The sequence below is a fragment of the Siphateles boraxobius genome, unplaced genomic scaffold (genome assembly GCF_051911475.1).
Source record: "Siphateles boraxobius isolate OS27281-9 unplaced genomic scaffold, OSU_SipBor_1 22, whole genome shotgun sequence".
NCBI lineage: Eukaryota > Metazoa > Chordata > Actinopteri > Cypriniformes > Leuciscidae > Siphateles > Siphateles boraxobius.
The window spans coordinates 27,920,551-27,933,320 of NW_027508833.1; the positions used below are offsets into that span (position 1 = coordinate 27,920,551).

Here is a 12,770-nt window from a genome sequence, read left to right on the forward strand (position 1 = left end):
ATTTAAAAAATCTCACAGATCTAAAACTTTTGAGTGGTATTGTTTATTTATGCTTGTTTATTTGCTTGTTTATTTAAGTTATTATAGTCATCCCTCAAAATGTTTATGAATCAAGATAACTATTCAAAGAATTATTTTACTGTACTAAAATCTTTCTTTCCCATCTATCTCCTTTCTTTCTTTTTTTCTCCTGTCCTGCCTTCCTCATCATCTTCCTCTCAGACACCTTTGCCAGTAAAGTAGCAGCGACACAGGATCAGTACGCCGACGCGTCCATCGGAAACGTGACCGGCAGCAATGCTGTGAACGTCTTCTTGGGCATCGGAGTGGCCTGGTCCATCGCCGCCATCTACCACAACTCAAAGGGCCGCGATTTCAAGGTGGAGCCGGGTAGCCTGGCCTTCTCCGTCACCCTCTTCACCATTTTCGCCTTCATCTGCGTGGCGGTGCTCATGTACCGCCGCCGGCCCGACATCGGTGGTGAGCTGGGGGGTCCGCGGACTGCTAAAGTGCTGACCACCATGCTTTTCGTTAGCCTCTGGCTCCTCTACATCCTGTTCTCCTCTCTGGAGGCTTACTGCCACATCAAGGGCTTCTAAACACACGTACATGCGCTCACACATGCATACACTCTCAGAACAACACACCTTCACACAGTGACACACACGTTCATGCATTCTGTGGAAAATACGCAAAGACTAAAGGTTCAAATAAACGGAAAAGACTAAAGAAGGCAACAGCGGTGGACTCGCTTTCGGGTTCATGTCGATAATCGTTTTCCGCAGACCATCGGCCTGTTGTTCTGTTCTCTCCACACGCCACTCCTTCATTCTCTTCTTTCCTCTGTTTTGTTGTGTGTGCTAAATGACTGCATCTGATTGGACGGGGTTTGATCACAGTGTTCAAACATTAAATCTAGACTATGAAAAGTTACTATTGCTACCTTGAACTACTGTAGTTGTGCTTTTTAACCTAAACCAGTATAAAAGCCACATGGGACCGTGGAATCTGTAAGCTCCCTTCATAGTGCCATGGAACTCTGGGTAATGTGGCTGTGTGTTATAGGTTTGTTATCTTAATGTGGACCGAGCGGTAACTTTGCTTGGGTGAATTTTCAGACACACCACTTTATGTGTTTACAGATTATGTAATCTGAGCAGTCCTAACCGAAAGGGTTAAAATTTTGCCTTTCGTTTACGGCTTGGGCATCCTTCTAAACGGCTTTTGACGTGTTCAAGAGCAGCTCTGTGTAACTTATTGTTGTGAAGGCCAGTTTTTATCCATCTCTTGCACTGGTGCAGTTCATTTCAGTTCAGAAAGAGAATAACAATAAAGTGAGTGCAGTATGCCAGCTCCAATCTCTCCTGGAGCTGAAGCTTCAGAAACAAGAGGTGCACTAATGCAAGACTTTGATTTAAAAGGCTTGATCTGACGTTCTCAAAGACCGTAAAGTGCTATTTAAATGAGCTTGGGTTAAGAAACATCCTGAATTCTCTCTATTATGAAAATACCGCAGTTCGTTACAGATTAGATTATTAATTTATGCAATCGATGGAAAGTATGTGAGGTCAGTGTAGTGAGTTAATCCAGCATGTGACATGCTTTTGCTAACATCACATTAAGAGTTTACAATTATGACTGTTACTTTCCGTCCAAACCAACGCGCATACATTTATGGACACACTCTACGAGAAAAACGCAAAACCAGTTGCCATACTTTTGGTGATTTTGTTCTCAGACACAATATACAGTCTTACACATGCAAGCATGTATAATTGGAAGACTTTTGCTTGGTAAACTTGCTCCATGTTCCATACAGATACACTCATCTATGTGGAGTTTACGAGGGCACGCTTTCCCTCCAACCCTGCTGAGATTACTTCTTTGTACTTTGTAGATTCGCTGCATACGGAGCTGTAAGGCAAATCTCGTAGAGTAGTCACGATTTTAGACGTAGGTCGATTTTAAAAGCAGAAATTGTAGAACTAATCTGAATTTGACTTTAAACTTCTTTAGGATAGCATGGTTTAACACATACAACCTGAAAAAGGAGCTCGTTTTAAATTTTAAAAATGCAATTGCAGATTTTTTTTTATTGTCCTTTCCAAAGTTCGATTTCCAGTCTTAGTGGGTAAGTGAAAAAAAAATCACGCTTCTGGAGTAGATCCGACGTAGATATTGCGTATTTTACGCCAAATTTGCCAAAGGGAAAATCTTTCTAATGGAGAACTGCAGTGTGCCACACAGCCCCTGAAGTGGGTTTTGTATTTCGAATCGTACATTTTTTACCCGCACCAAAAAAATGTCCTTGCAAGGATAAAGAGGCCTTGGTGACATTTCTTATAGGTGTTTGTACTGAAGGGATCCAGCCTACAGCTCTTTTACTGCATCTGAACACCTTTTCCTTTGATGAAAGAGTGTTTTTAACGGAATTCTGGGTTCTGTGTTGGGGGTTTGTAGTTTCAGTGGCTTGATTTTGAAAGAGATGAAAAAAATTAGCTTGAATAGCTGTTTATTCTATCTTTTTTGTTGCGTGTGTTTTATTTTGTTTTACATTTCTAATGAAAGGAAACAATATTGTACCAGCTTTAGGGCATTTCTGTAGGAAACCTTCGATGATGACCTTCAGTCCCTGGTGAAGATGGTCCGCTGTTGCTCGCTAATACTAAGATCCACAAGAAAGACACTACAAACAATGAAGGAAAAAAACAACATTGATAAAAAAAAGACTTTTTCCTGAAGCCTAATACCTATTTATCCAATAAACAAACAAATGAAGTTGGAGTTGGTGAAACCATGTGAATTACAGCCATACCAAGTTCTGCCGTGAAGATTTTCATGGACTCTCGCCGTACGTGCTGCTCGCTGACCGTCACACCATCCGACCGCAGCTGCGTCTCACCGTACGGGGCGTTCAAAGTGTACGTTCTGTCCGGTTTATACTGTATATGTATTTGCTTTGGCAGAGCAAGGGTCAGTAATTGTACATCTGTGCTCTGCGGTCTGTAAATCAGGGTGTGGCTGTATTGGACCCGCCCCCTGTGAAACCTACCCCCTCCCTGTGCCCCGCCCCTATGTTTGCCATGTCCATATTTGGAATGTTAATGTGCTTCGTGTTGACAATGCATGGATGCTAACCTGTCTGTATATAGTACGCAGAATCCCCTTCATTAATGTAGTCGACAGAGGTTTGAAAGCTGTATAGATATTCAGACTTTTGTTTTGTTTGCTTGTCCGGTTGGTTTTCCTGTCCGTAAGTTTCATTTGAATGTTGTTGTTTTTTTGTTTTTTTGTTTTTTACTTGCTCATGTTTATTAAAAAGGCAGTATCTGTCGTTTGGTACAGGAGCACATGTACAAACAAAGGAAGCAATATGTCAAGGCCCTCTGCTTGGTTGTTGCAGTGGTTGTATTATTTAACGGTATGAAATATTTTGTCGTTGAAGCGTTCAGGTGTGTATGTATATACTGTACAGTAGAATGAAGGCAGAGTCACCGCTCTGCCGTTATCACTGAGAGAATACAACGTATTTATTTGAGACCCTTAAGAACTTCAGAATGACAAATATTGCCTTTTGGATTGATTGTTGCATAGAGCTTGTTTTGTTCTAGTTTCTTCACTGAGCAGTGCGTGTGCGTGTGTGCGTGTGCGTGTGTGTGTGTGTGTGTGTGTGTGTGTGTGTGTGTGTGTGTGTGTGTGTGTGTGTGTGTGTGTGTGTGTGTGTGTGTGTGTGTGTGTGTGTGTGTGTGTGTGTGTGTGTGTGTGTGTGTGCTTGGTCGGTCTGGAGCAATCTGTGATATCTGTAAGAATTAAGGGAACATATAATCCGTCATTTATCTGCTCCGAGTCTGTAAACCATCTTGCAAAAATCAGTGAACCGTCTGGAAAATGTCTGTAAAACATTAGGAGAATGTGTGTGAAGTGCCAGGGTTTGCGTTGTGTGTGTCTTACATTCCTAAACCCCTCTCTCTTCCTCACTGCTCAGATGGTCTCTAGCCTTTCAGGGGTTTAATACTAATCTTTAAATAATATTATTTCCTCCCCTCCCCCCTCTCATTTTCTCTCTCCTCTAACTCTCCAATCCAAGGCCTCACTTACATCTTGCATTAATGTGTCCAGGGAAATTCTGTAGGCTGTGTTGTAAACAATGGCAGTCTGTGCAAAGATGTTCCTGCTATACCTGAACAATGAGTATATGTGTGTAAATGTCTACATTTCACGTATTTATAATGTATAAATTTATAGCATTTATAAAGGTTTGCAAAACCACTTATACAGCAAAGAATATTGTTCTTAACTAGTCGTTTTGTCTTGTTTTCCAGTAGAAATATCTAAAAATCCATAAAACAAGATACAATTGCATGTGTAATATAAGAGAATATCTTTATCTCAAATTATTTATTTTTAGGTTTCAGTTGAGACAATAACAATTAAATATTTAACATGTCAAATAGTGTTGAGAATGTTTTTACAGGAAACCAAGACAAAACAGATTTTTTTTGCAGTGTAAACAACCTGGCAGAAAGCTCTCATGCCAAAGCAGGACTGAATGTATTGTATGTAACGTAATAGCTGGTCTAAATGAAGGCTGTGAGTTTTATTATCTTATCTGTCTTTGAGGGGCTCAAATCATTGTGTGTGTACAAGCTAACGCTGAGAGTCATGTTAATGCAAGTGTGTGTGGCCTTGTGGCATAGTGTGTCTTACACAGTCCTCTTGTCATGGGCTTATTAAAGCTGACTCTATTTTCCTCCTCACGCTCTCTCTCTTCTCTCTTCTTTCTCACTTTTCGCTTTATTTCACGCTGTTTTGTTTCGATCGTTAGGTTGTTTTAATTTCGATCAGAATAATTAAATATGAGGATATTTTTTGTTTTGATTTATTTTTGTGTTGCACTCAATCTAATAAGATGGACGTCCACTAACTGTGATTGCTCCCCTAGTACACCTCTACACAGGAAATAAAGTTTGGGATATCCTGTTTAGAGCTAAGTGGCTGCAGTGTGTCTCTTTTTATGATTATGTTTCTGAATACACATACACACTCAAAAGGTGTCATCAGTAATGGTGTTGTGAACACTAATTTGAAATTAACAACTGTAGTTTGCCAAGATACTCATAATTAATTAACTTGTTTTTTTTAAAGAAAAGTAATTGGCAACCCTACAAAATTAACTACACTGATGTTTAAAGGTAGGGTAGGCAATTTCGGAGAGATAAGATCCATCAACCCACCCTTTCTTCAGAGTGTCCAAAGTCACGCCTGCAAAGCGTCTCGAGAGATGGTGTTAAAATACTTCATGTCTCAAAGAACATAACATTGCAATTATAATGAATTTAAACAATTTAAAGAGCGCTGACTTTGATAGTGTTGCAAAAGATATGCATAAATCCGAGTCTGAGGACGTGAACAGCTCTGGGTAAAACTTCACGGCTTGCCATCTCATAATTACGGTTAAAACATTGCGTGAACGCAGCAAAAGTTCACTCGGCGACCGGCATCATGAGGTGGAAATGGAAAATAATTAGCGTAGCTGCTGTTAATAACCCTTAATGCAGTACATAGTCATGCTTTTGATCTGACATAAATAGAGTACAAGGTTATGAGATGCATTATATGAATGCTTGGTTAAAGAGACGTGTCGTTAATCTAGATTTAAACTTGGAGACTGAGTCTGAGCCCCGAACATTATCAGCAAGGCTATTCCAGAGTTTAGGAGCCAAATGTGAAAACACTCTTGGACTTAGATATCCTAGGTACTACCAAAAGTCCAGAGTTTTGTGACCTAGAAGATGAGTTAAATACACAGGTGCTGAACCATTATAGGGCCTTATAGGTCAGCAGCAATACTTTGTAATTGATACGGGACTTAATAGGTAACCAGTTCAGGGATGATAGGATTAGGGTTATTTGATGATATTTTCTCGACCTGGTAGGACCTCTACCAGTTCTTAACCATTTCAAACAGTATAAAAAATATTTCCTTCCCTACCTCAGTTTGGTGCTCTCAGTATGTTTCATATTTACCATTGCTCAGCGAAATTTAGTCATTTTAATAGGAATGCGCGCCATCGGGAGTTTAGCATGTGAACAAAAAACTTCCTCGCTCAGATTAAGCTCATGTTCAAGTAGCGTATTCACCGCGCTGACCAACAGAAAGCTGCTTGGTTTGAAATTAACTTCGATTTGTGTACCTTATGCATCGCTACTGACAATGGACCTTTTACCATGAAATTTCACTGCAATTTTTATTAATGGGACAGCATCTTTACACTGACAACTATAACTGTCACCACACCTCATGTGGCTTAACATATTTGTAATTTTTGTGTATTCCTTTTTTCAAAGGTATTAGGCCCTATCGCTATTTGTTTCTTAATGAGTAAATCTTTTAAATTTGATTTAAAAAAAATAACAGTATGCATATAAGGGGACAATACAATTTTATAACCAACAAGATCATGCAACATCAAGATGGTATTTACCTGGCAAAGAAACACATTTTGGGGATTATGAAATTTTACAAAATGCAAAAAAAAAACATTATATAACATTATATAACATAAACATAAACATTAACATCCTACATTATAGGATTTACATTTAGCTTCAACAAAAAAGGCAAGACACAAAGCATAAAATTAATCAGAAATTAATTTGATTAGTGAAGTTTTATTTACAAAAAAAACGATTCTCTAAAATGAATCCCATTGCTGCATTTGAGAGAGAAAGAGGACAGAGCTATTTGATGATAAATGGAGCTCCTTTTGTTAATCAATTATTAGCTGGATGCTAGTATATACTCTTCAATCCACTGACTTTTTTTAGCATCAACCAAATTAATAAATTACATTTATTCATCCTGGACAGCAGGTGTTTGCATAAGCTGTACTTGCCTGTCTAATAAAATAACAGAGATTTCATGATGCACATCCAGAACTGCAAAATCTGTTATTCTGTTATTCTCTGTTATGTATTGGGTGACCATGGGCCAGTCCATGAATTTCATCTTAAAAGGTCTTTGTGCTCTTTGTGAACACACATCACTCCATAACTCAGATTTCATTTGTAGTCCAGGTAATGAGTTCTGGCGAGACTGAACTTGGACTCACCTTTTCTGTGGGAAAATGGCCTTCAGAAAAATTTAATTTGTGAATTCTCTCATGCCACTAATAAAGGAGACATTCACGTTGAACAGAACCTCAGATAAAGAACCAAGAACTAACGGACCCAATGTTACTGTAAGTGGGCACACAGACTCCTTCAGTTCCACGTGAACAATATGCCAAAATATCAACCCATATTGTACTTACAGTATGTTTAGAATTAGATTCATAAAGTGTGCTTTAGCTAAGGAGGTTTCTATTACTGTGAATGTAAATTGACAAAAAATGGAGTCTGTGCAGTTGGCCCTTGAAGATAATTTACCTGGATGCTTTTGTAAGTCATAATCCAACTGCATTTTTGTACAAGACATGTAGCGCCACTGCCGAGTAACCTGGATGAGCTGCGTGAGACTGGGTGCTTCTCAAGGCCATCTCAATCTGAAGGATCCTTGGATACAGCCTTTGTAAATGTCTACTACTGTAACTCTCATTAAAGTGTCAGTAGAGTATTAGTAGACTGGTTGGGTTATGGTCAAAATAAGTTGACATGTAGTTGCAAATTTACTTAAAGTCAGTAGAATGTCTCTTGGAGGATTATCACAATAAAGAGTTGGCAGATATTAAGCAGACAGTTTTCTAATTCTCTAATGAGAGTTAGTTGACATGTAGTTGCAAAGTTACTTATAGTCAACAGAATGTTCAAAAGGGACCATCAAAATGAAGTGTTACAAAGTTTTCTTTTCTGTATAATACTTCAATACAAAGCCTACTGTATTGCTACATGCCATCTATCTGACTGATATTTATACAGCAAGGCTATAATTTAGAATAATTCTAAAAGCATCATAGTACACATGTCTGTTTGATGTTGAATCTATACTGATTTTTAGAAGCGTAAGAATAACTTTTAATATTGTTAGTAATACTTGAAGATGAAGACTTACTGGACTGATCCAACTTAGGTTCCCTTGATTATCCATATATAATTTTTAAGAAAAATCATCTTAAAATGTGAGTATCAAATGTGCTACATCAGGCTTTAGAGGAACGTTTGTCTCTCAATTATCATTGTATTGCATTAAATGAAAAGCCAAGCCAATGTTGATTCTTGATTTATTACGAGTTCTGTCGTGTCCTTTTTGCCAGCAGACTCTCCTCTCTTCAGCGTTTTTTTTTTAAAACGGTGAATCCCCGGAGGTTCAAGATTTAGCGCGTTCCATGTCAACCTTTTTTACTTGTTGTGATAAACCTATCTCACCCCCACATCATACATGTGTCAAAGTAGCCGGAGCAACTTTTCTCTATTTACAGATATGACGACATACTACAGTATGTACGCGATGTCCTGCAAAAACCATCCTGACAGGTCCAAAATATAAACACTTCAAATAAGCTTACAATAGTGAATCAGGCAAAAACAGATTTTGGAAGAAGCACTGGATTTCCATCAGCTTTAGCCGGTGTGAAATGCACTGCAGTGTAACGTATGTGACAGGACAGATTAAAGACTGTGGAACACAGGTTCATCAATCATCCAGCAAACATTAGCATCAGCTGTGTTTCTGCTCTAATGCCTCACGTGTTTCGAAAACCTACAGTCTTTGAGTCATTTAGGCCAAGCGCTATTGTATTAGAAGCAGAATATTCAAAATATTCATAAACACGCGCACATCCACACAGTCTGCCTAAATGCTTTTCATTAAAGTTTAAAATGCTCTGATGGAAAGCAATTATGTCAGAATCAGACATAATCAGCTGTTTTCAGACCAAAATGCTTTTTATGAGACAGAGCATCTGCTAGCAAGCAGACACGTTTTATTACAGTCATTCTCTTTTTCTCTGTCATTTACTATTATCTTGTTGCTTTGAAGAGCTTTTCTACTATTGTTTGGCATTCGGATGAATCAGCAGAGATGATGTTCAATAATGGTGTGCTTGAATGTGTGCATCTCTAAACAGTTATCATTCAGACAGGAGCGTCTTAGATCACATAAAGAGTTTTTAAATGTCACATAAATGGCAGGGCAGTGGTCTCTGAGCCCTGTTATGTTAGAGGGCCTGCCACAGTGACTTGTGCTCAACCAAATCACATACAATCTAACAAAACACTCTTTACTCATTCTGAATAAATTAAAGCATTCTTTGAAACAAAGCAGTAATGTTTCCGTGTGTTATACTGTGTTGTATTCTTAAATATTCTATTTCTAGAACTGCTATGTGTTCTGTGCTAGACTAATTTAGGAGAGAAGTGTTGATTGTGTTTTAATAAGTATTAGACAAGGTTTTCCTCTCTCTATAGTAGAACATTATTTAGCTTGTTACTGAGACACTTTTATGGAGCACCTTAAAGGAATTTTAATTACAAACGGAAGTAATAGAAACAAGTGTCCTTATCTACTCAAAAAAATAACTTTTGCCTCTTGTTAAATTTAATTAATTAAAATAAGCAAGAGTAACACAATTGTTTAATATTTTGTCACAACTTAATTTAATTGTGTTCAATCAACCTAATATATTTAAAACTGACGTTTACTTAATTTGTGAGAAACTTATATGAATCATTTTTGTTGACAACTAACTGGGCAGTGGATATGAAGTTCCCAGCATGCTTTGCAAGGGACTGCATTAGGAGGGTAAATTTAGGGATTAAAGTGTTATTGTATGTGTTTTTCTGTAAATGGAAAGATGTTGTTAGTTAATGTTAATGTTTAATATTCAGTAATGTTAGAAACTTAGAAGACTTAGAAAACTTACTTTCTGTAATGTTTTTGAATTTTGTGGTTACCAGAAGAGTATGCTGGTAAGAGTGGTGACTGTGTTTAGTTTAGGGCTGTGGGCGCTTAATATACTCTATTTACATGCATTAAACCTCATTTGCAGACCTGCATAAGTAATATTCAATATTACTCTGTAAAAAAGTGATTTTAATTAAACTAAACACTAGTAGCTCCTATCATTGGAAATAACTGTAGAGTCAAATTAGGCAAAATTATAATGTTGGTGATTCTAGGCAGGGCAAAAAAAAAATATAGTCAACCTGACAGAACTTTATCTAGCAGGAATGACTAAATTAATTTAAGTTCATACAACAAGATTACAACAAATAATTTCAAACAAATTAGATTTTGTTGGAAAAATCTAATTCATTTTCGTGGAAAAGCTTTCCTTAATTTAATTAAGTTTGTTCAACTTGATTGTGGCATTTCTTTTAGGTTTAGAATCCAGTTTTCCTGTAATTATTTTGTCTTTTATGAATTTAATAAACTGTTTCAATTGCACTTTTGCGAAATATTTATTTTTCGAATTGCCTAAAAAACCACCTCATTCGGGCGTAAAAACTTTTTTGCGATAAATGGGAGTTTTTGCGAAATTTAGCCTAGAATATTTTTCTTGCACTTCACACAAGGGCATCAAGCAATTAGAACTCAATATTTACTTTTTGGGGGAAGGCACCAATTATAATTTCCCTAGTTATTAGAAATGAGATAAAAATAAAATAAAAATTTAGCACAAAAAAAAGGTGTTGGAGGAACACATGTTAAGTTTGATAATAATTTGTGTTTGGGGGGAATTTTTTTATGACCATGACACAATCGTTTTTTTGCTTTAGTTTTTTTACCTACAACTTCATTATGGTAAATACTTTTTATTTGTTTATTTGTTTGTTTGTTTGTTTATTTATAAAGATCCACTTCAAAACCATAAGAGAAACTGAAACTCAGAAGTAGGCTACTGAGTTCTGTCTTTTTAGTTTTGTTATAGTTACAAAAGCTAAATTGAATCTGATTACACAGTTATTAAGATAAATCACTAGATTTAGAAATAGATCACATCATCTCACAGCACTGAAGATGTAAAACCAGAGACTTCTTCTTTTGTGCTTTCAAAACCAGACACTGAAAAAACAGGAAGGCCAGAAAAACAGACACTTTTTCTTTTATAGTGTCACTGTAAAAATGTGGGCAGTCGTGGCCTATTGGCTAGAGAGTCAGACTTTTAACCCAAAGTTTGTGGGTTGGATTCACAATACCGGCAGGAAAATGACTATGGGTTACCAATACTTGGCTATCACGTCACAGTCTAATATAGATAGGCTATTCTGCAGTAACTAAAAAAATGATTAAGAAAATACACATGAATACAAAATGAGATATGTTCATTTTTCTGTAATTAGCCCTGCAGAAGTTCTAAATTTGATTAGCACATGATTAACAGTAGCCACTGGCTTTTCATTTAAGTTGTCCCTCTTCTCAAACTCTCTGCTGTTTAACGGATCATTTCAAGAATGAAAACAGGCCATTGTGCGGCTGCATATCACACAATGGCCTGCCATTTTAAACAATGGAGCATTTAGTACACAGCGTGCAGCTAATTATTCTGGTTGATGCTTTCCAAGAAGTGTATTAATGTCCTCTTTCTACGTGGATGCATCTAATACTTCATCTCAATGAAGTGAAGCCAACATTAAAATTTATAGAGGATGAGGGGAGGAAAGAGATGGAATAACCAAACTGTGTCATAAATGAGCATGGAGAATCAGTGAAATATTGTTTACTCATTATTGCAGAGATGCTCTTTAAGCACAAAATATGATCTTGCTTTGTCTCTATTCTGTATATAGAACACCATGTGCTCTATTCTAAATGCAAAACACTATCGTGCTCTGCTCTGTCTACGTAATACTTTGCTCTGGTATTCTATACGTTGAATGCTATTAGGCTTTGCGCTATTCTAAATGTAAGAACACATCTGTGATCTGTTGATATCTGCAAATGGAACACTATTGCGCTCTGTCACTATTCATCATGTGAAGATTCATTTCTGTCACTATTCTGTAAATAGAACACTATTCTCCTGCCACACGTTTTCATTTGAGTTAGCACCTAAAATGGGCAGAGCACCAAATGTGAATGTAAATACAAATTGAAAAATAACATGCAACAAGGGTGACCTTAGCATGGTAGCTTCTCTATAACCCTACTTTTAATTTTATTTAGTTGAAATCAATCACTCTGATTGATTAGTCAAAACTTATCAAACCTGTTTGTTCTCTTGGTGCTCTGTTAAAATGTTATCCTTGCAGATAATACCATAATCAACCAAGAGCTTGGCAAAACAATTCCCTCTGTCATTCTTAGCAGAAATTATTATATTTATAAGGCAAATAATGTTTTTTTTTTTTACCATGGGCTTATAGCGACCCACAGTGGTGATTCTGAAATACACAGACGCGCACACACACACACGTTGGGCTTTTTATGTTTTATGGGAACATTCCATTATATTCTAATTAGATTCTAATAGATAATGATTTTTATACTGTACAAACTGTATATTCTAACCCTACCCCTAAACCTACCAATCACAGAAAACTTTCTGCATTTTTACATTTTCAAAATACCTAATTTCGTATGATTTATAAGCTGTATAAGCAAAAAAGATTTCGGATATTGCCCTCTTTGTGGGGATATTTTAAACCCTTAAAACATAGGGTTACCTGAACCACACACAGATGTTTTTTCACTATATTAGGGAAGATATTGCATAGACTTCCATTGATTTATATCAGGTTAATGATATTTTGTATGGCCTAACCCAACCCCTACCCCTAAACCTACCCATCAATAACGTGCAAAACACTAGATTTAAATAAATACATGTTTT

General features: G+C 36.9%; 1 protein-coding gene across 10 annotated transcripts in view; it reads left to right on the forward strand.

The window, feature by feature from the left end:
* slc8a1b (solute carrier family 8 member 1b) overlaps nt 1–4,991 on the forward strand; it is a 133,942-nt gene extending 128,951 nt beyond the window's left edge. For all 10 annotated transcript variants that reach the window (XM_077239424.1, XM_077239428.1, XM_077239429.1 and 7 more), the window contains one exon: nt 223–4,991. In XM_077239424.1, coding sequence (XP_077095539.1) covers nt 223–599 — 377 coding nt within the window. In that variant the 3' untranslated portion in view covers nt 600–4,991. The remainder of the gene's footprint in view (nt 1–222) is intronic.
* Nucleotides 4,992–12,770: the final 7,779 nt, after the last annotated feature.